At 34.6% G+C, this 24,600-nt stretch overlaps 2 protein-coding genes across 5 annotated transcripts in view; one reads left to right on the plus strand and one right to left on the minus strand.

Moving 5' to 3' along the window:
* Positions 1-1,579: 1,579 nt before the first annotated feature.
* SYCP3 (synaptonemal complex protein 3) lies at positions 1,580-12,051 on the plus strand. Its single transcript, XM_045872745.1, has 8 exons — positions 1,580-1,712; positions 2,208-2,274; positions 2,420-2,454; positions 5,086-5,203; positions 6,030-6,129; positions 9,633-9,731; positions 11,766-11,870; positions 11,998-12,051. Exons 1-8 carry the CDS (start codon positions 1,580-1,582, stop codon positions 12,049-12,051), a joined length of 711 nt encoding a protein of 236 aa, XP_045728701.1.
* The window catches only part of CHPT1 (choline phosphotransferase 1), a 31,163-nt gene continuing 18,470 nt past the window's right edge, over positions 11,908-24,600 (minus strand). The window contains exons 4-9 of one of the 4 annotated variants that reach the window (XR_008505920.2): positions 23,272-23,356; positions 20,540-20,671; positions 18,327-18,485; positions 17,745-17,870; positions 15,134-15,333; positions 11,908-12,077 (exon numbers count right to left, since the gene is read on the minus strand). Coding sequence is in view for 2 of the 4 variants with exons in the window: in XM_045872744.3 (XP_045728700.1) it covers positions 12,033-12,077; positions 15,223-15,333; positions 17,745-17,870; positions 18,327-18,485; positions 20,540-20,671; positions 23,272-23,356 (658 nt within the window). In the remaining 2 variants the exon portion in view is untranslated. The remainder of the gene's footprint in view (positions 12,078-15,133; positions 15,334-17,744; positions 17,871-18,326; positions 18,486-20,539; positions 20,672-23,271; positions 23,357-24,600) is intronic. The other 3 variants (XM_045872744.3, XR_008505921.2, XM_054506868.2) reach the window with 3 other exon arrangements.

The following is a 24,600-nucleotide window of genomic DNA, read 5'->3' on the forward strand; positions in this document are numbered from 1 at the left end:
AAACTGTGGAAGTAAGGCACAATAAAATGTCATACAGCAGTGAAAACTAAAGAAATATGGCTACACCTAATAATAGATGCTTAGTGACATGCGAAGTAAAAAGTGAGTGGCAGAATATTACAAAGAATATGGTATTATTATTATTACTTTTTTGGTATCACCCAGACACAAAACCAAGCAAAGTTAAGGACACTTATGTGTGGTAACAAAACGTAGAAAATGGGAGGGACGACGATTTACACTTTTTCAGGATAATTGAAATAATATCTCTGAAAGGGGAATTGGCGGCGGGGATAGGATGGAAAGGATTTCCTGAGAAAATGCCAAGGGCTCTGGTACAATTCTACTTCACAAATTAGGTCATATGTTCATCATGTTTCGTAACTTATATATTCTGCAACGTTCAAATATAAAAATTTAAAAAACTTAAGTTAAAAAAAAAAAAAACTAGACTGGAACAGACCTCAAGAGCGCTTGCCAGCGTAGGCAGCGGCCCGCCGCAAGGCGCTCTAGGTCAGCAGTCTCGTGGTCAGTTGCCCGTGGGGGCGGAGCCTGTGGCCTTCTATACGCACGCGCGCAGCTACCAGCCAATCAGCGACGCCCTCAGGCGAGATGACCCTGGCTTTTCTCCCGCGTGAATTCTGAGTTGCTTCAGAGGAGCGTCGCGCTAGCCAAGCGTGAGCCTCACTCAGGTGAGGAGGTGGGGGGGTGGGGGCTGGAGTGGCAGGGACACCTGTCTGGAGACCTATACCTGTGGGTGGTCTTTGGCCATTGGGTTTTTTTTTTAGGCGTGAGAAGGGGAGGACTTTGTCTAGCGCGAGAGTCTGAGCCAGAGGCTACTCTCGATCTGTGAGGTAAATCTTTCCTCTTGGCTCTACCTGGGGCCTCTGACAGGAAAATGAAGTCAGTGAACTTCACTGAGGGCAGGGCCTTGAGCAGGCGAGGGGCGGGTGGAAAGCCGAGGGCTGAACGGAGTCTGACTGGTCACGACGCCCTGGGCAAGTTTATATCCTCCGGGGAGCAGTGTGAGCCTTCGTCCCTCTGCGCGTCTCTCCCTCGTGCCCGCCCCAAACCTGTCATAAACAGAATGAACAGGGCTTCTCTTCCTTTGTCCTCGATGTCTGTGTTGTGAAAATCTTAGGCGTAATCGTTATTTCTCAAAGCACAGATGGCAGAACGCTTTTATTTTATATTTATTTTGCTCTGAACTTATTTTGGGGCATGCTCACGGGATCGAACCCGTCAACAACTACAATTTCACTTTGTGACGGAAATGCACAGACTAGAATCTAGCCCGAATTTAGCCAGAATCTGACAGAGGCCCGATTAAAATTCAGATCTCATAGCCCTCAGATGCCAACTCTCCATCGCCGCACACCTGGAATCAGGGTCGATGCTGTCATTATCCTCTTTGTTAATTTTGGGCCAACAGAATAAGTGAGGAGACTCCTAAAATGTTATTCAACTAAGACAAACTTTGATATCGCTAATTTTGAAATTTACCAATTTACTTACATGGTGTCTTTGGATTCAGAAGGTCTGACAGACTTATGTTTTAAAAGTCAGAAAACATCTAAATATGGTGCCCTCTGGAAGAAAACATACAGGGAAATCTGGGAAGCCATCAATGGAGGATCAGGTTATAAGAGCCTATGACTTTGAGAAAGAAGATAAAAAAGATCTGAGTGGTTCAGAGGAGGATGTTACTGAAGGTACAGTATATCTAATATTGTTGGGCAGTCACTATGTCCTGTAGTTCATTCGTCTGGGATGCACTACATTTTAGACTATAATAAAACTTTATTTGTAAAGCATTTTCATGTACTTCATGTTTCTCATTTGGAGTTCGAAAAGTTTACACAGCATCTCTTACCTTTATAGTCATTATTCTCCAGATGTCTGTTCCATAAATAAGTAAATAAACCTAACTATAGCATAAATATATATAATATGTAAAAATAAATAAAAACCTGGCTTACTATGACATTAACACAGGAAGGCTTGCAAAATTGTTGCTATAAAATGGTCCTGGATCCTGATTTAATTCCATCTAAACTGCAGAGCAAGTACTGTATTTATATCTGCTTTAAAAAGTTATGTTGGCACAAAAGCCTAAAAGTCCTCAAAATTAAGATATTATACCATTAAAAATTACTAAAATGGAATATTTAGTTTCAAAAATATTTTCTTTTTTATTGTCAATGCAGGGAAGACTCCAGTAATTGATAAGCATGGGAAGAAAAGGACTTCTGCAGCAATATTTGAAGATATGGGGTGATGTGCTCAAAATAATTTTTTCTGTTACATAAAGTCCTTTAAGAAAAGTCTACTTTGGTTGTCCAATGAGTATTGTTGTAAAATACATTGTATGTGTGATATTTCAATCTTTAATTAAAAATTTTTTAATGTAATTTCATAGGGGTGAAGTACAAAATATGCTGGAAAGATTTGGAGGTATGTTTTAGGAGATATTTGTTTTTTAAGATAATTATTTTAAACCATATAACACATAATCTGTGTAATAGGAAATGTTAATCAGTGGACTATAAGACTGTTACCTAATGCTTTGTCCTCATATATAAGATTTTGCCTAAGTATGTGTGATTCAGCTACATAGATTTCCTTAATCTCCAGTTGTCAATGTGAAGAGTAAGAATGGTATTAACAATGGTGAGGTAAGAATGGTGTTTTTATTTTATATATGTGTGAATTTAGAGAACTGTGCAATTTTAGAACAAAAATGGAAGGGGAATGTCTCTATCCCTATTTGTATGAACTTTCACAAACCCATGGACTAAGTGTTAAAAACACACATATCTTTATATATGTCAGTTTTTCATTTTCTCAATTTAGTTATTTTCTATGACATTCCTGTGTTCTTTTTTCTTTTTTTTTTTAAATTTTATTTATTTATTTGACAGAGAGAGACAGCGAGTGAGGGAACACAGGCAGCGGGAGTGGGGGAGGGAGAAGCAGGCTTCCCGCGGAGCAGGGAGCCTGATGCGGGGCTCGATCCCAGGCCCCCCGGATCATGACCTGAGCGGAAGGCAGACACTTAACGAGGTGCCCCACCTGCGTTCTTTTCTTGGGGGCAGTATAAATCGAACCCTTTAAAATACCTCTTTATTGTTATTTTTTACATTATTAAACTATGTAGTTTAGAAAGGTAACCCTGCTAGCTAGTAAGAAGTACATAATCAGATAAAAAGTTAATAAACCGAGGTGCCTGAGTGGCTCAGTCGTTAAGCGTCTGCCTTCGGCTCAGGTCATGATCCCAGGGTCCTGGGATCGAGCCCCGCATCAGGCTCCCTGCTCCGCGGGAAGCCTGCTTCTCTCTCTCCCACTCCCGCTGCTTGTGTTCCCTCTCTCACTGTGTCCTCTCTGTCAAATAAATAAATAAAATCTTAAAAAAAAAAAAAAAGTTAAACCTTAAATGATATATTTGATATTAGTTACATTAACTGTGTTAGGGGATAGTATTCTTTTTTTTAAAGATTTTATTTATTTATTTGAGAGAGAGAGCACACATGAGCCGGGGGAGGGGCAGAGGGAGAGGGAGAGAAGCAGACTCCCTGCCAAGCAGGGGGCCCAACACAATGTGATCTCCAAGACCTGGAGATTTTGACCTGAGGGAAACAGGGACACTAAACTGACTGAGCACCCAGGTGCCCCAGGGGATAGTATTCTTAAAAAAGAGTTAATAATTTGGCTCCTCTATATGGATTATTTATTCAGTCAAGTCTTTTTTGAAAGCTTTGCTCTATTTGGTGGCAGAAAAGTGTTTGTTTTATAATCTTCTAAATTTATCATAGGTGGATATTAGAAATAGAGTATTTGTATAGTAATACAAATCCATCATGAATACTGAAAAATAATTATTGATGGTAGATTCATAGGCATGTGTTTAGCAAAGCATTTTTTGAGGTATTAAAAATTTTATGAAATACAGTACTTATGGGTAAAAATGTCCTATAAAAAAAAGCTCCTGAAATCATTGTTATACACCTGATACTAATGTATAACATTGTGTGTCAACTATACTTCAGTAAGAAAAAAATTTTCTTTTAGTAAGTCCAGGAAAAAAAAGTTCCATATAAAAGTATTTAAAAAGGTTCTCGAATGAATTTATCAAGATATTTACTTAAGATGTTCCTACGCTTCGTTTCTATCTCTTTTGGTAAAAATTATATTTAAAAGTATCACGGAGTGTATTTTTTAAAAATAATTTTCGTATTTAACTGTTTTTATCCTTTTTGGATTCTTTTTAGATTTTTTATTTACTTTTGTGAGAGAGAGAGCACGAGGGGAGGAGAGGGTGGCAGGCAGAGGGAGAGGCAGACTCTCCGCTGAGCAGGGAGCTCTGATGCAGGACTCCATCCCAGGACCCTGGGATCATGACCTGAGCCCACAGTGGACACTTAATCAATTGAGCCACCCCTTTTTGGATTCTTTTTAAAAATAATTTTGTGTGTTTCATATGATGGGTTCTAGCAATAACTCATCTACATGAGTTCTTTCATTTGGAGAGTATTTTACAAATTTAGAAAAATTTAGCCTTTATTAGTGTTTTCTCATGAGGAAGTTAAAGGTCTGTCTTTGAGACTCCCTTTTCTTTTTTCATGGTTAGCTTTTTTTAATCATCTCTAAATTAAAAATTTCAGTTAGGAAAATCAAAATAGGGATACTAATAGCTGAAAGTTTTCTTAGGAAAAAAACCAAATAATCTTGCTTTTTAATATTATACCTACTTTAAGATTTAATTTAAATTTTTTCAAAATTTTATTTATTTGTCAGAGAAAGAGAGAGATTGAAAAAGAGAGAGAGAGAGTACAAGCAGGGGGAGCAGCAGGCAGAGGGAGAAGCAGACTTCCTGATGAGCAAGGAGCCCAATGCGGGACTTGATCCCAGGATCATGACCTGAACAGAAGGCAGAGGTTTAACCTACTGAACGACCCAGGCATCCCTAAGATTTATTTTTAAATGTCTTTCCAAAACAGTCGAACCAACTGTATCCCTATTTAATTTGAATGTGTGGGAACAAAATAATTTTCAACAAGTTTTAATGAATATTTATTTTCGATAAAGCTGACATTAACAAGGCTCTTCTTGCCAAGAGAAAAAGACTAGAATTGTATACAAAGGCTTCTCTCAAAACTAGTAACCAGAAAATTGAACATGTTTGGAAAACCCAACAAGAGCAAAGGTAAGGTCGTTGGTTTTTTTCACAGCCATGACATTTGTATCATTTCTTAGTATTCATTGCTGTAAATTATGAAAAATACTATCCTCTTCTATTTATCGGGGTCTCTAGTAAAATATATATTTGGCTTGATTTTTCTTTAAGTCTTTTTGTTCTATAACCTTCTTCATAGACTTGAGATATATTTCTTAGAAATCAATGCAGATTGTCTTTTTCTCCATTTAAATAACAACTGAATTTTTTACTCTAAAGGTTATTCATATTCATTCTAGAAATGCACCAACTGAATAAAAATTAAATGTCATATAAATTATTAGCCTTGTGATAGTTACCTGCTTAACAATGTAGAAAGATCAGTCTTATTGTAAATATTACATCTGTGTGTTTTAGCTGAATTGACTTAATTGTTCTTTTTTACAAAATCATTGTTGTACCAAAGTGGGGAAAAATTAAGTGGAATATTTGTTTGGAAATCTTACATGATAAACATAATAACTTCATTGAATCTATCATATCGGAACCTATATTTGGTTGGAAAAAATAAAAATCTGCTTGGAGATGAAATGGACTTTTCTGGAAAAATTACATATATAATAAAACGTCCATAGTTTTTAGGAACTAAAGCATGTGAGAGGGCTTTTCTGTTAGCTGGTTAGGAAAAGAAATACTTCCCAAATCAGCATAAATCATAATTTTACATTTTGGTTTCATATTTGAAAATTTAAGATGTCATTATTTCCTTCTTTAGTATTTATAAAGTATGTCAAATAAATTTTGTTTTGAATGTTTTGGTATACAATATGAAAATATTCATTTTTGCGTTTTACAGGCAGAAGCTTAACCAAGAATATTCTCAGCAGTTTCTGACTTTGTTTCAGCAATGGGATATAGATATGCAGAAAGCTGAGGAACAAGAAGAAAAACTAGCTGTTAGTATCACGCTTAATTTTATAATCAGTTATAACCAAGTGTCAAGTAGGAATGGAGAGCCTAGCTGTGTAGTAGATCTGTGACACTCAGCTAGGTTCCATTTCCCATGCTGGCTATGTGTTTTGGTCCTGCTGAATGGTAAACCAGAGAATTACAAGCACATACCGTACTTACAAAAGCTGTTGGCCTTTGCTTCCTATGTTGGTTGTGATTCTTGCAGTTCCAAGTGACAGAAATTATCGAAGTACAAAAGAAGGGTTATTAGTTTATATAAAAGAAGTCCAGGGGTAGTTTAGCTTCAGGCATAGCTGGATGGGTATAAGAAAGAATTGCTTATATAGTGTCATTTGGGCACTGTCTCCAGTTTGTTTGTTTTTTTTTAAAGATTTTATTTAATTTTTTGAAGATTTATTTATTTGTCAGAGAGAGAGAGTACACAAGCGGGGGGAACAGCAGCCAAAGAGAGCAGCAGGCAGAGGAAGAAGCAGGCAAGACTTGATCCCAGGACCCTGGGATCATGACCCGAGCTGAAGGCAGATGCTTAACCAACTGGGCCACCCAGGTGTCCCTCTGTCTCCAATTCTTAATAGGCTCTTTCAGTGTGGTAAGCAAGATAGCTTCTTGCAATTTAAACTTACTACAAGTTTAGTAACCCCAGTCGACTGGGTTTTTCTCAATAACTAGCAGAAAGATAGTTTTGCTCGATAACTGGCAGAAAGAAAAGTCCTGTGGAGGAATATCACTGATCTAGTTTGGATCATTTGCCCATTCCTGAACCAGTCATTATGGCAAAGCATGGTTTACTTTTAATGGCCAGACTTGTGTTACATGCCCATTTCTATGGGAGATGGGAGTGAGCACCACCCATATATTATGTAACTACATTTAAGCTATCCTTTTATTTCATTCTTCCATTTATAAAATTATCACACATTTCTTATTTAAGATCTCAGGTACTATTCATATTAAATAATTTTAGGGCTTGGTTGGGCAGCTCAGTTTTGGAAATGTTAATATGAAACATCCAAGAGAATGTGTTGAGTAGGCCATTGGTATAGGAGTCTATAGAGTTCTGAAAAGAGATGAGTTGAACATACAAAGTTGGAAATTCTCAACATAAAGACAGCATTTAAGCCGTGAGATTGGATGAGATCACCAAGGGAGTGATTGTAAATGTAAAAGGGAGGTCTAAGAACTGAGTTCTGGAATAAGTACTTCAGTGTTTAGAGTTCAAGAAGATGAGAGAACCAGTAAAAGAGACTGAGAATGAGTGACCTAATAGGAAAAAAATGACTCCAAGTGAAGTCAAGAAAGCCTTTTAAGAGGGAGAGAGGATTAACTTTGTTATATGCTGCAATGGGTGAAATAGGGTGGATTTGGCAATGTCAAGGTTGTTGGCGTTCTTGATCAGAATGATTTTGGTAGAAAAGGGAGTGCAAAAACTTGATTAGAATGAGTATAAGAGAGAATAGGAAAGAAAGAAATAGGGTGGTGGCCTGAGTAGAAGAGGAATAGTGTGTGGTTTTTGTTTAAGAATGTAGAAAGAACATGTTTGTGTGCTAACAAGAATAATTTTGAGGGAAAAATAAAAAGTAATGGAAAGAGGAGGACAGTTGTTGAATTCTTAGAATGGTTGGAACATATGAAGAAATTGGTGATAGCAGAGAACAAGGATAGTTCATCCTTAAAAACAGGGAAGAAGGTAGAGTATGTGAGCACAGATGTAGGTACGTAGGTAGAAATGGTGATGAAGATTCAACGTTCTCTTTGGATTACTTGTGTTTCTTTAGTGAAATAATTAAGGTCCTTGGATGATAGAAAAAACATGTTGCCTTTTGAGGTCAAATGAGAAGGTATAAAATACTTTCTTGAGTGGATCAGTGAATGGACTAGAGAAATATAATTTCCAAGCAGCATTAAGGATCGAAGTTAGGCTTGTGATCACAGTGATTACAATTTAGAGTGAGACATAGCAGCGTAATTGTGGGCTTTTCTCCAGTCATGATCAGCTGCAGGGATGTAGGCAGAGTAGCTGGAGTTGAATTTTCCAGGATTGGGGTTTAGCCAAACAAGTGTGACAGAGTAAGAATAGGGCAGGATATATATATATGAAAGGAGTAATTATGATTGACCATAGAATTTAAGCTGGGAAGAAAGTGAGGACATGGGAATAGGGATAGGGGACAGTGAAAACTAGGTATAGGATGAGTAGATTTTAGGTATTGATAGAGATTATTGAGTTGCAATACTAAGAGCGAGTCAGAATGGTAGGCAGGTAGTGGTTGAATAGTGGGCTGTTTGGAGAAACAGCATGAATAATGAGTGGTTAGACCTGGATTCTGGAAACATACTCTTTGCAATCACATCCTGGTATGCCCGAATGCTAGATGTGAAACTGGAAAAATTATCTTTATGTCTCAGTTTCCTTATCTATGAAAGGGGAATAATAATACCTGTCTCATAGAGTTGAGGATTAAATGCGTTCTGGGGATTAAATGCGTTCATACATAATATGTTTATTTAAAAAGAATTCAGGGGCGCCTGGGTGGCTCAGTCGTTAAGCGTCTGCCTTCGGCTCAGGTCATGATCCCAGAGTCCTGGGATCGAGCCCCACATCGGGCTCCCTGCTCCGTGGGAAGCCTGCTTCTCCCTCTCCCACTCCCCCTGCTTGTGTTCCTTCTCTCACTTTGTCTCTGTCAAATAAATAAAATCTTAAAAATAAATTAAAAAAATTCAGGTGGTGTCTAACAGAGTTGACATTTTCTATTGTTAATACTATGTAGAAGTTGTAGTTATTGGCAATGACAAAATCTAGGATATGAGCATGTTTGTGAATGGCTAAAGTAGGGTGGGGGACAAAACCATTGGTGGAAAGTAGGCCAAGAAACTGAAAGATCAGCATCATTGGAAGGATCATACATGTTGATACAGAAAGCACCAAGAATTAAAACATATTTCGAGTATTGTTGGGGTGCCTCAGTGGCTCAGGTAAGCGTCCAACTCTTTTTTTTTTTTTTAAGTTTTTATTTATTTGTCAGAGAGTGAGTGAGCAAGCACGAGCAGGGAAAGATGCAGGCAGAGGGAGAAGCAGGCTCCCTGCTGAGCAAGGAGCCCGCTGCTGGAGTCGATGTGGGACTTGATCTCAGGACCCTGGGATCATGACCTGAGCTGAAGGCAGATGCTTAACCAACTGAGCCACCCAGGGGTCCCTAAGTATCTGACTCTTGATTTCAGGGTTGTGAGTTTAAGCCCTGTGTTGGGCTCCACATTGGGCATGGAGCCTACATTAAAAAACAAAAACAAAACTATTTTGAGTATTGTTAAGTGTTCGTACTAAAAGACTGGTAGGATTATTATTGTTGTATATTAGTGATTAACTTGGTCATAATAGTTAAAACTGTTGATTTAAAAACCATTCCTTTTTAAGTTCAATGTAGAATTATTTTTTACTAAATTTTAAATTTTACCCAAATTGTTAAATTTTCTTCTTTTACATTTTTAGAACATGTTTCGACAGCAACAAAAGGTTTTTCAACAATCTAGAATTGTTCAGAGCCAGAGACTGAAAACAATTAGACAGTTATATGAGCAGTTCATAAAGGTCTGTTGTATTTGGTTATGTAATACATTCTTATATAACATTATATTTGGAAGTAGAAGAAAATTTTTTCCTTCTAAGTTTAAGGGAAAAAACATTTTGCTTATTATATATTTTAAATTCTTAACTACTTTCCATTTTGATTTAAGTGTTAAATATATTTTTACTTTATGATTCTAATGTTTTTGTGGGGATTCTTCCAAAACAGGAAATGGTAAATTGGGAATTTTATTTAAATGTATATAATGTGCATAAAATTCATACTTTAATAGTTCTGTCTTAACTGAAAATAGAAAGTCTGTGAGTCATTTCTAGGTAGTCTTTTACTTGTCTTTGTATCTCCAGTGTTTGCTAAATAGAAAATACCCAATTGAAAATGAGGAATATTTTTTATTTTCTAATGTAATATATATGTATTTTATGGCATATTTCCTTTTAGGATTATTACAGTGACTAAAAATGGCTTTATATGCCATCTTATAATAAGAGATGGCCCAGACTTATAATAGAATGAAAAAGCCAGAGGATTAAAAAGTTGTGGATTGAGAATTATCTGACACATATGCATATTAGTGAATTGTGGTTTTTGGCATTGACGTCTTACACAGATATATATTTATTTTTTAGTAACTGTTTATAGGAGTTCATTGGAATCCTGCACATACTTTTTTTTTTTGATGTGGGGATTCTTTTAGATAATCTTGTTCAAATGTTAAAATGTCACCCTTTTAAAGGAATCAGGATGCTCTGAGTAAACTAGTAGTTTTAAACCAATTATTTTTAAAGAACCTTAGTATGTATGTATACCAGAGTTACTTCAAGTGTTTCCAATCAGCTTGCTCTAATGCTCCCTAAAAACCATTTAATTGGTGTGAAGATTGATAAGTACTAAAAAAGATTTCTTCTAAATCTTATCACTAAATGTTACCACTTAGGCTAGGAACTTTAGTATTATATTTGACTTCTACATCTCCCTTATTCTTCATATCCAGTTATTAGTAGGTCCTGTAATTTTTACTTCTGCAGTGGTTCCTTTTTTTAATTCCCAGAGCTATTATCCTAGTTTACAGCCGCATCATTCTTTGCTTGTACTATTAAACCTCAACTGATTTTTTTCTATTCTCTAAACTACCCTTCATAGGTCGGTCATATTATCTTAACTCCTGAAAAAATCAAGTTACTCATTTTCAGTTCTTAGGTATTCAGGTACCCTCCCATAATGTGATTCTTTCTCTCTCTATGCTTCAATTGTTAACATTTGTCCTGTAACTCCCACCCCTCCAGATAATTGCCTTCTCTAAATCTCTAAACTCACTGATTGTGTACTTCCATGCTTTTACTTATGCTCTTGCTCTAAAATACTTTTTCTTTCTCTATTGAAATCTTACGCTTTTGCCAACTAAATTGGAATCAATCCCTATTCTCTACTATGTAGTCACAACAAGTTGCATTTCCATTCCTACTATAAAATTTTGCATTATTTCTGTTTACATATTTCTTACTGGAATAAGGGAGTGATCATGTATTAATATTTTTTAATTTCTCCACAACACTTAATATAATACTTTTTATATAGTAGGATCACTATTTGTTAGATGAATAATATTTATAACCTAATTTTTCATAAATTGAAAAAAGAGTTATATTACAGATCATTTTATTCCTTCTTATGAATTCACATCACATTGACGATTAGTCATAATAATAACTACCTGATACTTAGAAAGCTTATTAGAAATTTTAAAAATTACAGTATTTTTTTTGGTTCTATTTTGACCTTAGCAGCTCATTAACCCATTATTTTGAGCAAAATACACTACTCTTATACCTCCTATAATATTTGATCCATGTCTGATGCTTTTATTCCTTGAATGGGTATTTTGGTTTCCACTATTACTTACAATATTTTAATTTGGAATAAAAAATGTACATTATTTGAATATTAAAAAGTTCCTACTTCTGAAAATTAATTCTACAAGTTTAGAATCTGAGATAAAAAGTGGTAGTTTGTAACTGAACTAGCCTTTTGTGTTTTAGAGTATGGAGGACTTGGAGAAGAATCATGATAATCTACTTACTGGTGCACAAAATGAACTTAGAAAAGAAATGGCTATGTTGCAAAAAAAAATTATGATGGAAACTGTAAGTCATTATATTTTAAATTGAAAAAAATGAGTAATGCAAGCATTGAAATATTTTATTTGCTGAAATATGTATAACACTTATCTAAAAATTAAACAAATGTTTAATATTTCCTTTCATTTAACAGCAGCAGCAAGAGATGGCAAGTGTTCGAAAGTCTCTTCAATCCATGTTATTCTGATGACTCTTTGAAGGAAGAACTTGAACCTAAGTAATATGATACAATTATAACATTAGCTATGAGGCATTTAATTCTTTTAAGAGTGGTTTAAAATTTCTAGTTTAAAATAATACATCGTGTTGTTAGCTTAAGTGCAAGAACCCTCCTTCTTTTAACCTTCACATAAAGCTGAACAGTTATGTGAGTAGTAGCAATTCCTAAATTATATATACCAAGCTTCCAGCTCTTTAATAGTTAATAATGAATTTTTCTCTTTAATACTTGTCAATTAACTTTTAGCAATAAAGGTGATTTAATTTCAGGTTTTGGCTTCTTTAGTATATTTGTATTAGTCCCAAAGGGACTATAGAAGGTTACATTGTTCTTCTTTGAGAAAAAATATACAAAATATATGTTATATGTACATTCTACTGTATATACTTAAGTTACACAGCCAATTCTAACGAAAGTACAATTTCAAAAGAAAATTTATTCTATTACTTATATAATTTATTAAAAACCCAAGTTTGTGTTCTGAAATAAATTAAACTACTAAAAACCATTAAGAAAACCAAACAAGATATATAAGTATCAGTTTTAAGACATGGATTTGTGACTATGTCATTTCCACAAAGACCTCAGAATGCCGTTTAATTGGGCTTGGTCCACAATTAAATGACACATGCCCTTAGTAATGATTAAAAGCATATCATTAACATACCTAATTACTTATGGTTTAAATACTTGACATCTGTCTTTAAATTACCTAGAAAATATTTTGTTTTTCAGTTTTAATATTCAGTAAATATATGGAAGTTTGATTACATTCATTTCCAAACTTGAACAGTTAACTTTATACCTTGTCACTAAAAATCTGCATTTTTTAAACATAGAATAACATATGAAACAACAGATTTAATAAATATTAAATCGTTTCAGCATTTGTTTGAAATATGTCAGCTAAACTTATTATTTTTTGCTGAAATTGCTTTCGTTGAATCATTCAAAACAAAAATATCCCCATTAGGAGGAGAGGATTGGTTTTCTCCTGTTTTTTCATGTTTTAAATTCTAATTTTTGCCCCTATAACCCACCTTTACCTTAGTTTTAAGGTTTTCCAAGTTTTATTTTTTATTTATTTATTTTTAAGATTTTATTTATTTGACAGAGCGACAGCAAGAGACAGAACACAAGCAGGGGGAGTGGGAGAGGGAGAAGCAGGCTTCCCACTGAGCAGGGACCGTGGGATCATGACCTGAGCCGAAGGCAGACGCTTAATGACTGAGCCACCCAGGCGCCCAGATTTTCCAAGTTTTAAAAAGCAAGTCCATACTGTTTCTCTTTTTTTTAAGTATGACAACTTATATAGGAAGAAATTAACGATTATCTGACATTAAGGAGCCAGTTCCTAAATTTTGTAAAGGACTTCTTTAAAGCCAAAGTTTATGTTGGAATATAAATCTTAAGTACCATTCAAACACTTGAAAAATTCCTATCTGAGTTTGAGTTAAAGTTAGAAGCAAAATAAGTACTCCAGAGTGGTTTCTGTGTACTTAATTCACATATTTTTTCCTTTCAAGGAATATCAACTTCCACTATTTTTTCAATATGCCTTTTTATTGCTTAAGATATAGTATGTGTTCATTACTTTTTTTTTTTTTTGATTATTTCATCATATGGCTTATGGTCTACAGAACTGTTAGACAAAATTAAAAATAAGGTAAGATGGGGAGTCTGAGTCACAAAGATCCTTATAATAGTTCCAATATTCATAATGAGCAACCTAAATACTTTTAAGTGAGTGGAAAGATAAGAATCAGTACATAATGTATTTGGTGATGGGATGACTGACATTTATATTATCCCCCTTTCCTCATGAATCGTCTTTTTGAGGTAACTTTAGCTGATAGTCTAAAGGGAAGATATTTTTTCCATGTTGTCATTAAATTACTAATTTTCTTTTTAAAGATATTTGAGAGAGTGAGTGAGCGAGAGAGCACAAGGTGGGGGGGTAGGGGGAGAAAGAATAGGCGGAGAGGGAGAGGCAGGCTCCCTGCTAAGCAGGGAGCCTGAAAACCTGGGCTGATCCCAGGACTCTGGGATCATGACCTGAGTGGAAGCAGACACTTAACTGACTGAGCCACCCAGGCACCCCATAAATTACTAATTTTCTTACAACAACTTTGCTTTAGCTACTTTTTTATGTTTCATAAAAGGGGATCTTTAATGTCTTTTTTTGTGACAATGAAACTTTAACTTAGAATATCAAGGAATGGGGGCGCCTGGGTGGCTCAGTCGTTAAGCGTCTGCCTTCGGCTCAGGTCATGATCCCAGGATCCTGGGATCGAGCCCCACATCGGGCTCCCTGCTCAGTGGGAAGCCTGCTTCTCCCTCTCCCACTCCCGCTGCTTGTGTTCCCTCTCTCGCTGTATCTCTCTGTCAAATAAATAAAATCTTAAAAAAAAAAAAAAAAAGAATATCAAGGAATGATGTATCAAGATTCATTTGTTTTTCTGAACTGGTAAGACAAATTCCTTTTACTAAACATAAATTATAGAAAATTCCAATAGCCCCTTAAAATTCTAGTTGCAAACAAGTATTTCCTTTTATATGATAATAATTAACATAACTTGAAAAATGGCTAATTAAAAAACACCATTTCTTATAACATTTGACACAGTAATTACAGTATTACAATCCTGCACTTACAGTATTACAATACTGCACTTACGCAGTATTATGAACTCACTTGTCAATTTTTTGCAATTGAAGTAAGCCTCACCCTTAAGATGGCTAAAATCCTTTAAAGCCCTGAATTTTTATGTAATCCTTTAACAATGAAAACCCCGAGTATCTGATAAAGATTTTTGAGACAAAGAGACTGATCTTTACAACTATAGAGGTTTACTTTCTTGTCCTCAGAAAATTGAAATTTCTTCCTTTGATTTTGTTTTTAACTAATTTATAGACTGTAATACTCTGATAATACCTGTGATCAAAATTTTGATACGCAATGAGGGCTTCACAACTGAAATAAACATAATGGAATCTATAGGACTTAATGTTTTATATTCAAATATAACCTTATATATTGTATACTAGCCTCCTGCAAAGGAGAATTTCCTTCACTCATAGGTTCCCCTAACTGCTTCTCCTCTTTTCCTTGGGCTATTAGTCAATATGCTTGTGAACCTGTTCAGGTGCTTCATGATATGAAGTCTTGAAGATATTTAGATGAAGGTGTCTTGAAATTTGCAGGCACAAAGCACTAAAGTACATCATCATATCAAATGAAGAAATGACCTTTGGAAGCAAAAAAAATAATATGAAATGTATTACGGTCTATCTTTTCTGAAGCAGCAGATATTTTTCTGTTCCCACCCTTCCCACCCCCTCAGATCTCAAACCTTAACCTAAAATTCTTCAACGAAAATATTACATTTTAGAGTACTTTCATATATTTCATATTTGGACCTCACTAAAATCCTCTGGAACATGCAAGGTATTTCACAGATATGATCTGAGGCTCAGAGTGGTAAAAGTCCTAGACAAAAATACAAAAGCTGGAAGGTAACATAATTGGTCTTCTGACTCCACATTCTTTAAATTTTCTGCTATGCAACAAAGCCATAAATTTTCTATTAGAAGAGCTACCAGTCACTATTAATAAAATCATTCCATCATATACATTTCTTTTTCCTTTGAGATAGTTGTAAGAAAGTAAAGGCCTGGAAAAGACACCTTAGTTGAGGGGAGGCAAATACAAAATTGTGTTGAATATAAAATTAAGGAGGAAAGCACACTCTAAAAAGTTTACCAAAGACCAGGAGCAAATGCTTCCTTTCAGAGAGGGAGTTCTCACCCATTAGGGGAAAATCTCCCCCATATCATTTACTCGAAAAGCTCTATCTGACCCTTTTCTCTCTGAAGTAAGAAGCTTTTCTGTAAGGATGCTAAATGGCACATTATATTTTGTTTGGTCCACATAAGTGTTTTATATTGTTTTAAATTGTGGTCCACATACTGTTTTAGAGAAAAATGCAATTCACTTTCCTCACCATAATCTCTACCACTGGCATAAACCAGGCCAACTCACTCATTACAAAATAGGTGCTTGAATTTTTAACACCTGGTTTTTAAATTATGTTAAACAATTCCATTTGGTAATACATATGCAAGCTTAGTAAAAGAAACCCTACATTGAATTTTCAGACATTTTGAATAATCACCCCCTATTTCTTAAATTTAGGTTGTTTTGGAGCCCTAAAAATATGTACACTGGATAGGAAATTATTCTGATTTTCAAACACTTTTTATTTTATTTTATTTTTTTAAGATTTATTTATTTATTTATTTGAGAGAGAGAGAGAGAGAACAAGTAGGCAGAGAGACAGGCAGAGGGAGCAGGGAGCCTGATGCGGGGCTTGATCCCAGGATCCTGGGATCATGACCTGAGCCGAAGGCAGCCGCTTAACTGACTGAGCCACCCAGGTGCCCCCAAACGCTTTTTAGACTATTGCCTGAAAAAATTCCAAGGATTAAGATTTACATCTCACCACCATTTGAAGAATGGAAGACTTTTGAATAGGCCATGGATGGATATTAAGCTATTTACTCCAGAGACAAAAATTCTATAGAACCTAGTATAAAGAATCATCAAATGTACTCCTGGTCTGTGCACAGAACAGGTATATTTTAGTGCCTAAGTCTATATTTAGTGCCTACAAATAGGGTAGATTATTCAAATTATCAAGAGATTCACTGAAGGATTTCTTTTAGCACACTTTAATAGGTGTTTATGTATCACTAACAATTAGGTGAAAGCCACTGAGGTCCAAAGGTAAGGGAAAACAGAGCAAAGTTGTTCAGAACCACCATTAATTGAAGACCATAATAATGTCTCAATAAAATAAAAAACTGAATAATGCTCCCTTTATCCATGTTTGTAATTAAGGTGTTACCAACAGTGATTTTCTTTTCCTCAGATGGCTAGGGCTCTCTTAAGCACATAATTTTGTGTTTTATAATAATTTTGAATAGAAACTAATATATGTATTATCTGTACCACTTTCTTAAGCAGGACATAGTCAATGAGAATTTAACCTTTGCTTGATGAGTCATCATTATTGATGTAAGTTATACACTGTCCTCAAGAGCCAAACAGATATATCAGGTTGCTTACTTCTAACACAAAATGGTCCCAGAATCCTGTACTTGGTAGTATTGTCTTTTCTGTTTCGTTTCTTCAATATTAGCTGACAGTTCTTGATGCAATAAATGCCCACATGTTCTAACACTAATTCCATCTAATATACCTGTTCCCTGCTATAAGCTCGGAATAATTCTAACAAGCTTGATTAAGTAAAAGTCAGACACCTAATAAGTATTTGCAGTTCTCTGGGCAGAGTGAAGTGATTTTTGACATCTTTGTATTGTTTTCGGTGAGGGAGAAAGATATATTTTTAAGGTACACAATGGGGTTTTTAAGGATTTAAGTTGTTGGAAGCCTGATGCCCAGATAATCTGGGCCATTTCTACACACACACACACACACAATTCAGGGCTTAAAAGGAGTTAATTTTAAATATTCAGAAACATTTACAGTATAGACTAGATAGTAAGACTATCTGCCTTCTCACTGAAATGACTCTTAAGCATAGGGTTATCTGACATCTATTAAAAATAAATAAAAATCTTAGCAGGAAAGAACTTACCATTGCTATCCAAAGAACAACATATTCGTCTATAAAATTATCAAAGTACTGGTCTAAAAATAAAAGACCTGGGCCAAAAAAGACAGTGTCTTGAAGATACAGTTCACTTTTGGTCATGTGAGCTATCTATAAAAAAGTAAACAAAATAATTTCACTATTAAATTTTAAATATTTTAGCTTTTATTTTTCAGGAAAGAATTATAACTTTAATTCACTATTAAGACAAAGATAAAGAGACCATTTATCTGGATTTAATATGGAAATACTAATTCTAAAACTTCTCAAATTCATGACTGGGTAGCTCATTAAAGTTCCTGATATTTCAATTCCTTGATATCAGAAAGTTATAGTTGATAATTGTAACTAAACAGATAATTAAAAGAACTTAGCATACAGAAAGGAAACTATCTCCCTGAATATAACATTAACACATTCACAGTTTTACTTGGAGCAGAAATAGCTAACTATTATAATGATAACACCATTAAAAACCTACCCATTGTATGAAATAGTTTCCAGACTTGTATTTGAGGACCAAGTACATTATTTATACCATGAAATATAAATAAAAGAATTTCTTACCACCAATTTTTGTGAAACTTTAGCAAAGACACATCCAAACATAAGGGTATAAAGACAAGGATGCTTTTCAAACACATTAGTTGCTGACTTTTTACAGATCATTATTGCCAATATAATAATTATTCCTATGTGGAGTCCAGGTGACAAGACACTAGTGCCCTAAGGGATAAATCAGAAAATCAGCATCATATTTTAACATTGCATTTATCACAGTGCAAACATTTTCTGAACATCTATTTTGTTAGGAACTAGACACCTAAAGAAGAATATAATGGAGTATATGGACTAAAGGAGTATATAGACCTTAACTGTCTTCAAACTTCCACAAAACCCTAGGGTTACACAGAGGTAATACAGTGCCACAGATGTGTGATTTCAATTTTATATATACACACATTTTAAACTACCACTAAAAAATATGATTTATTCTACACCAAATTTTACTGTGCTGAAGGCCATCAACATTTGATTACCAAGTTAACATATTTTGTGCAAATATTGAAGTAAAGCTTAACCTGCCAATTTTATTTTATTTTTTAAAATTTTATTTTTAACTAATCTCTACACCTAACGTGGGGCTTGAACTTATACCCCGAGATCAAGAGTCACATGCTCTATCGACTGACCCAGCCAGGCACCCCAAACTGCCAATCTTACAAAATAACCCCTGATAGGAAAAGTTTAATTCTGCCCCAGTCTCTCTATATACCAACACCCCCTACCTTTGCCTTTTTTTGTGTTTAGACTGCAAAAGCTCTCTTGTGTAACACTGTAAATCCAACCCATTACATTTTTATCTATGTGAATCAGGATTTTCTCACTACTGCTTATCCTAAACAAAATATTGAAATAAATTTGGTATTAAGGTTTACTAAATCTGTAACTACCAATTTAAATATATTCATTAAAACAGCATTATTCTTGTTTATTGTTTACATAAGTTAGAATTTACTAAAAAATTACAGTAATATTATAAATACTATAAATACTATTATTCAAATTGCATAATAAAGTATGTATACTACATATATAGTATACATATGTATATAATACACATAATAAAATGTACATATGTATATAATATGTATGTTAATAAGTTATAAAAATTTAGACTAATGTGCTCTTATCTATATTATGGTTTTGTAGATTTTATTCAAGAAAATCTGCTTCTGGGGCTCCTGGGTGGCTCAGTCGGTTTATCGTCTGCCTTTGGCTCAGGTCATGGTCCTGGGGTTCTGGAATGGAGCCCCACATCAGGCTCCCTGCTCAGCAGGGAGTCTGCTTCTCCCTCTCTCTCTGCCTCTCTCCCCTGCATGTGTTCTTTCTCGCTCTCTCTCTCTCAAGTAAATAAAATCTTAAAAAAAAAAATCTGCTAAAAACATTGGAAAATCACCAGTTTAAGAGTTAAAAATCAATCACTTCTTAGCCATAGTGTTTGATTTTTTTGTCTTCCTTCAAACAATTATCAATTATTTCTTTCTTTTTTTTTTAAAGATTTTATTTATTTTTTAGAGAGCGAGCGAGAGAGAAACAGCATGAGAGGGGAGAGGGTCAGAGGGAGAAGCAGGCTCCCCGCTGAGCCGGGAGCCCGATGTGGGACTCGATCCCAGGACCCTGGGATCATGACCTGAGCCGAAGGCAGACGCTTAACCTTCTGAGCCACCCAGGCGCCCAATTATCAATTATTTCTTAATAAAATATTCTTTAAAGTGGACACTGATCCTCACTAAATCTTCATCTCTTTATTAAAATTCATGTTCCAGCACTCTAGTTTATCATCCATGGTCAAGCAACAAGTGTTCCTAAGTACCTCATGCATAGTACTGTACTGAGGTCAACTGACAAAACACCTCAGAAAATGACTAATTTTTCCACCTATATCAGGGCTTCTGTATCTAAGTAAGTTTTACACTTTGCTTTAGAATTATGTATATAAAATGTATTCAGAAAGACTGATAATTTATGAATTACGTGGATTCCTTTGAAACTGTCTTGAGAGCCAATTTATGTCATTTAAGAGAACGAGGGGTGCCTGGGTGGCTCAGTCGTTAAAACTTTTTAAAATACTTTTTGTATTATGTGCCTAAAAAGAAAGACATCCGGTTCCCTTCCCCATTCTTGGAACATTGGCATATTTTTAGTATCTCTGTATCTGATAATAATAAAACTTGTAATAAAATTAATACTAAATGATGATGAAATTAATATCTTACTGCTATTGTGGATCCATTCTTGCCAACACCACCATGGAGGATGACATGGAAATAATTTGAACAGGAAAATATTGCTCCACCTACTACTCCAAGAACTGGAAAGATCTTCAATTTTATTTCTAGAATGGGTATCTTTAGGGGTAGAGGAAAGAAACAAATCATTAAGAAAATAGAATTTCTTTTCCTATTAAATAGTAAAGAAACATTATGATATGGCCCTGTATGATAAGCTATTCTTTTTCTTATAATCAAACCTTAACTCCTGGATGTAGCCTATAGCGGTAAATTTTCTTTTAATGGTTTTATTCATTAAGTGAAAAATGAATCCACCAAATTCAGGGAAGTCTACTTACATAACTGTGATGAAATATTTAATCTCACAAGCCCTCATCTGACTTAAACATGAAAAAGGATAGTTCACTTGAATTTAGTACCTCTAAAAGGCAGCATCACAGGAAAAGTTAGACACCATGATCTGCATCATGAATGTGACAAATATCACAATGTGTGTGCATGCAAGAATTTTGTGCAGTTAATATCCAGGATAAATCTCTAGCAGTATATTTACCTGTTGGTCAATTTGCTGTTCAAGAAAACCTCCAAAGGCAGCAAAGGATTTAAAAAACAGTAACAATAAATTGCCAAAAGCTATAGGCCAATGTGTTTTGAAAACAGACTTCAAAATATTGTACCAACATTTGTGGAAACTACAGATTAACAAATATAGAAAATCTACATCTAAATAAGTATTATTTTTGGTAAGAATACGCAGGTGTGCTTTCTTCCTATGGTATTGCCAAAACACTGAATGAAATGATTTTAAGATTAAATTAAATTCTTCCCCATTATAATTAATTCAATTAAATTTAAGACAACCACATCTGACTTAACCTAACTGCCTCTAGGTCAACATTCACCTTTTTAAAGGAACCAGCTGAGCAGCTAACATACATCACATCCCTCTAGTATATTTTAGAGGCCTACAGTAGCATATCTTTGATTCTGTTATTCTTCCAGGATGAGAAGGAATATGAATGGCTCAGGAAATGTACCACTACTTAAAAATATGCTCCAAGTCTGAGCCAGTGATATGAACTATAATTGGCAATTCTGAAACTAATGCCACAGAGAAATTTTACTATTTTTTAATAGACTTAATCTTTAGAGCAATTTTAGATTCATGACAAAATTGTATGGAAAATACAGAGTCCCCATATACTCCCTACTTCCATCCCCAATGTCTCCCCCACTATCAACATTTCCCACCAGAGTGTTAAATTTGTTATAATATATGAACCCACACCAATACATCATTATCACCCAAAAGCCATAGTTTATATTACAGTTTACTCTTGGTGATATCTACATTCTATGAGTTTGAACAAATGCATAATGACAAGTATCCACCATTATAGTATCATACAGAATAATTTCACTGCCCTAAAAATTTCCTGGGCTTTGTCTATTATCCTTCCTTCCCCCATAACCTCTGGAAACTTCTGATCTTTTCACTGTCTCCATTATTTTGCCTTTTCCAGAATGTCATATAGTTGGAATCATACAATATATAGCCACCTTTTCAGATTGGTTTCTTTCACTACATAATATGCATTTAAGGTCTCTCCATGTCTTTTCATGTCTTGATAGTGCTTCCTTTTTAACACTGAATAATATTCCATTGCCTGAATGTACCATAATTTATCCATTCACCTACTGAAGGACATCTTGGTTGCTTCCAAGTTTTGGCAATTATGAATAAAGCCGCTGTAAACATCCGAGTTCAGGTTTTTGTGTGGACATAAGTTTTCCGCTTATTTGGGTAAATATCAAGGAGCACAGTCGCTGGATCCTATGGTAAGAGTATGTTTAGTTTTGTATCTCTTACTATTTTTACTGGACGTATATATCTGAGTGATTAAAAACATAGAGTCTGGAATCAGTCTTCTTAATTCCAGTACTTACTAGCTATGTGTCCTTGGACAAATTACTTAATTATTCTAAGACTTACTTATAGAACAATAATGATAGTATCTATTTCATAGTATCGTTCTGAGGGTCAGATAAAACAGTGATGGTAAATTGTGGGAACATAAGGTGTTCAGTAAATGTTAGTTGTTGGCTGTTGATATTATCCTTATTATTCTTAATTCTATGGGCATGAGGTTGTGAGTCAGCCGGTGTTATGGACTTGGGTTGTAGAGTCAGAATAATTTATTTCTTCCTAAATTCTCTTTCTATGCAAAGCATGGATTTGTAACACTGGCCTCCTGAGAGTTAACTTTTATCAGAATACTGAGGCCAACCAAGCAGAAAATAAAAACACTCCTTAATATGGGCAACTTTACCTCATAGTAGATTATAAAAAATGCAAACTATTAACTTTTCTTTCCTAATATTGAGTTTCAAACATAAAATATTTTACTGAATTTACTTTTTTTATGTATCTATTTTATGAGATAAATTTTAGCCTGGAAAAGGTAGTTCAACTAGTGTGTTAAAATTTTGTATTAGGGTAATGGGGTCATTTTCTTCTATGTGGTAATATATTCATGCATAGGGAAAGTGCCAAAATAAGGTATATAGGATAGTAAAATTATAAAATGAAGAAAAAAGATTAAGAAGTGGTATGACCATTAAATGTAATGCCAAGAATTTCTGAAGAAAGTTAACAATGCATTTTTTCTTAAATATTTGTAAAGTACTTAAATATAAATTTAAATATTCAGATTTACCGTATAGTCCCACATTGTTGCTCCTTCAAATGTAGACAACACAAAGATCATCACTAAAGCTAACTGAATTTCAGTTACATCCACTCTAAAGAGAAAGGACAAAGAATAGAAAAGGTATTTGTAAATAAAATTCCTGAATATGAAAGTCAGTTAACTATAGGTTACACATCAAAGATGGAAGAGTCTTTATAGGCTTAGCTTATTTATACCTTTAGTTCCATCACTGAATTATCCATCTACACATTAAGTGAAAAGCCCCCTGAACAACATGTGCTCACATATAGGTAAACATTAGGATATGCACAAGGGGAAAAAAGCTTGTACAGCATGTATAAAATTGCTGAAAGCAGTTATCATTGAGATTACAGAAGGATTTTACTTTCTACTTTATGTACTTCTGTAAAATTTGAATTTTTAAATAACAATCATGTATTACTCTTGTAATGAGGAAAGATAATAATATAAAAACAACCAGATGACTTAAGACAATTCTTAAATACTCCCAAGTGAATTTCGCTTAAAAAGTAGGGAAAATTCAAACAGCTTTCCTTATTAGGTTACTAACAGTCAATACAGTTTTTTGGTTTCCACAGACATTTTTCCTCTAATATATGAACATACTTAAGTTTCTTTTTTAAAAAAACCAACTAAACCAACCAACATCAGTCTCTAGTCCACATTCCCTGAAGCTATCGATTCCTCTTCTCCTTTGCTCCATAAAGAGGCTAACTGAAAAGTAGTCCATATTTGTAATTTCTTCCTCTTCATATTTGCTGCTTAATCCACTGTATTCTGGTCTTCGGCCCCATTCTACTAAAATTGTTTAAGGTAAACCATAACTTTCAATTTATCAAATCTAAGGGATACATTTCAGTTAGTACCTTGGTAACTTCTCTGCAATACTTAAAATGCTGATCATTCCCTCTTTCTTAAAATGTTTTGCTATGTTCTTATTTATTCCATGCTTTCTCCTGATTCTCCTACCTTGCTGGAAGCTCTTCTCAGGCTTGTTCCTAGACTGCTGCTTCTTCCATGTCTTAAATGCTACTACTTCCAGAATTCTATCTTTTCTCCTTTTAGATTTTCTTAACAATTATATCTATACTTAGACTACCATTTATAGGCTAAGGACCTCAAAATCCCTATCTCCAAATCCACATTTTTTTTTTTCTGCTGAGCTCCAGATTTTTATATCTGTCTATCTACTTGAAATCTCTGCTTGGATGCCCTGGACTCTTTAGATGCTAGAGGAATACTTACTGCTCTGCAAATATAAGATACATAGCAATTACATGACAAAATAAAACCAGACAGGTAAGAAAATACTTC

Source organism: Mirounga angustirostris, unplaced genomic scaffold, assembly GCF_029215605.1.
Source record: "Mirounga angustirostris isolate CCGP_5_RB_7025 unplaced genomic scaffold, mMirAng1.0.hap1 SCAF_5, whole genome shotgun sequence".
NCBI lineage: Eukaryota > Metazoa > Chordata > Mammalia > Carnivora > Phocidae > Mirounga > Mirounga angustirostris.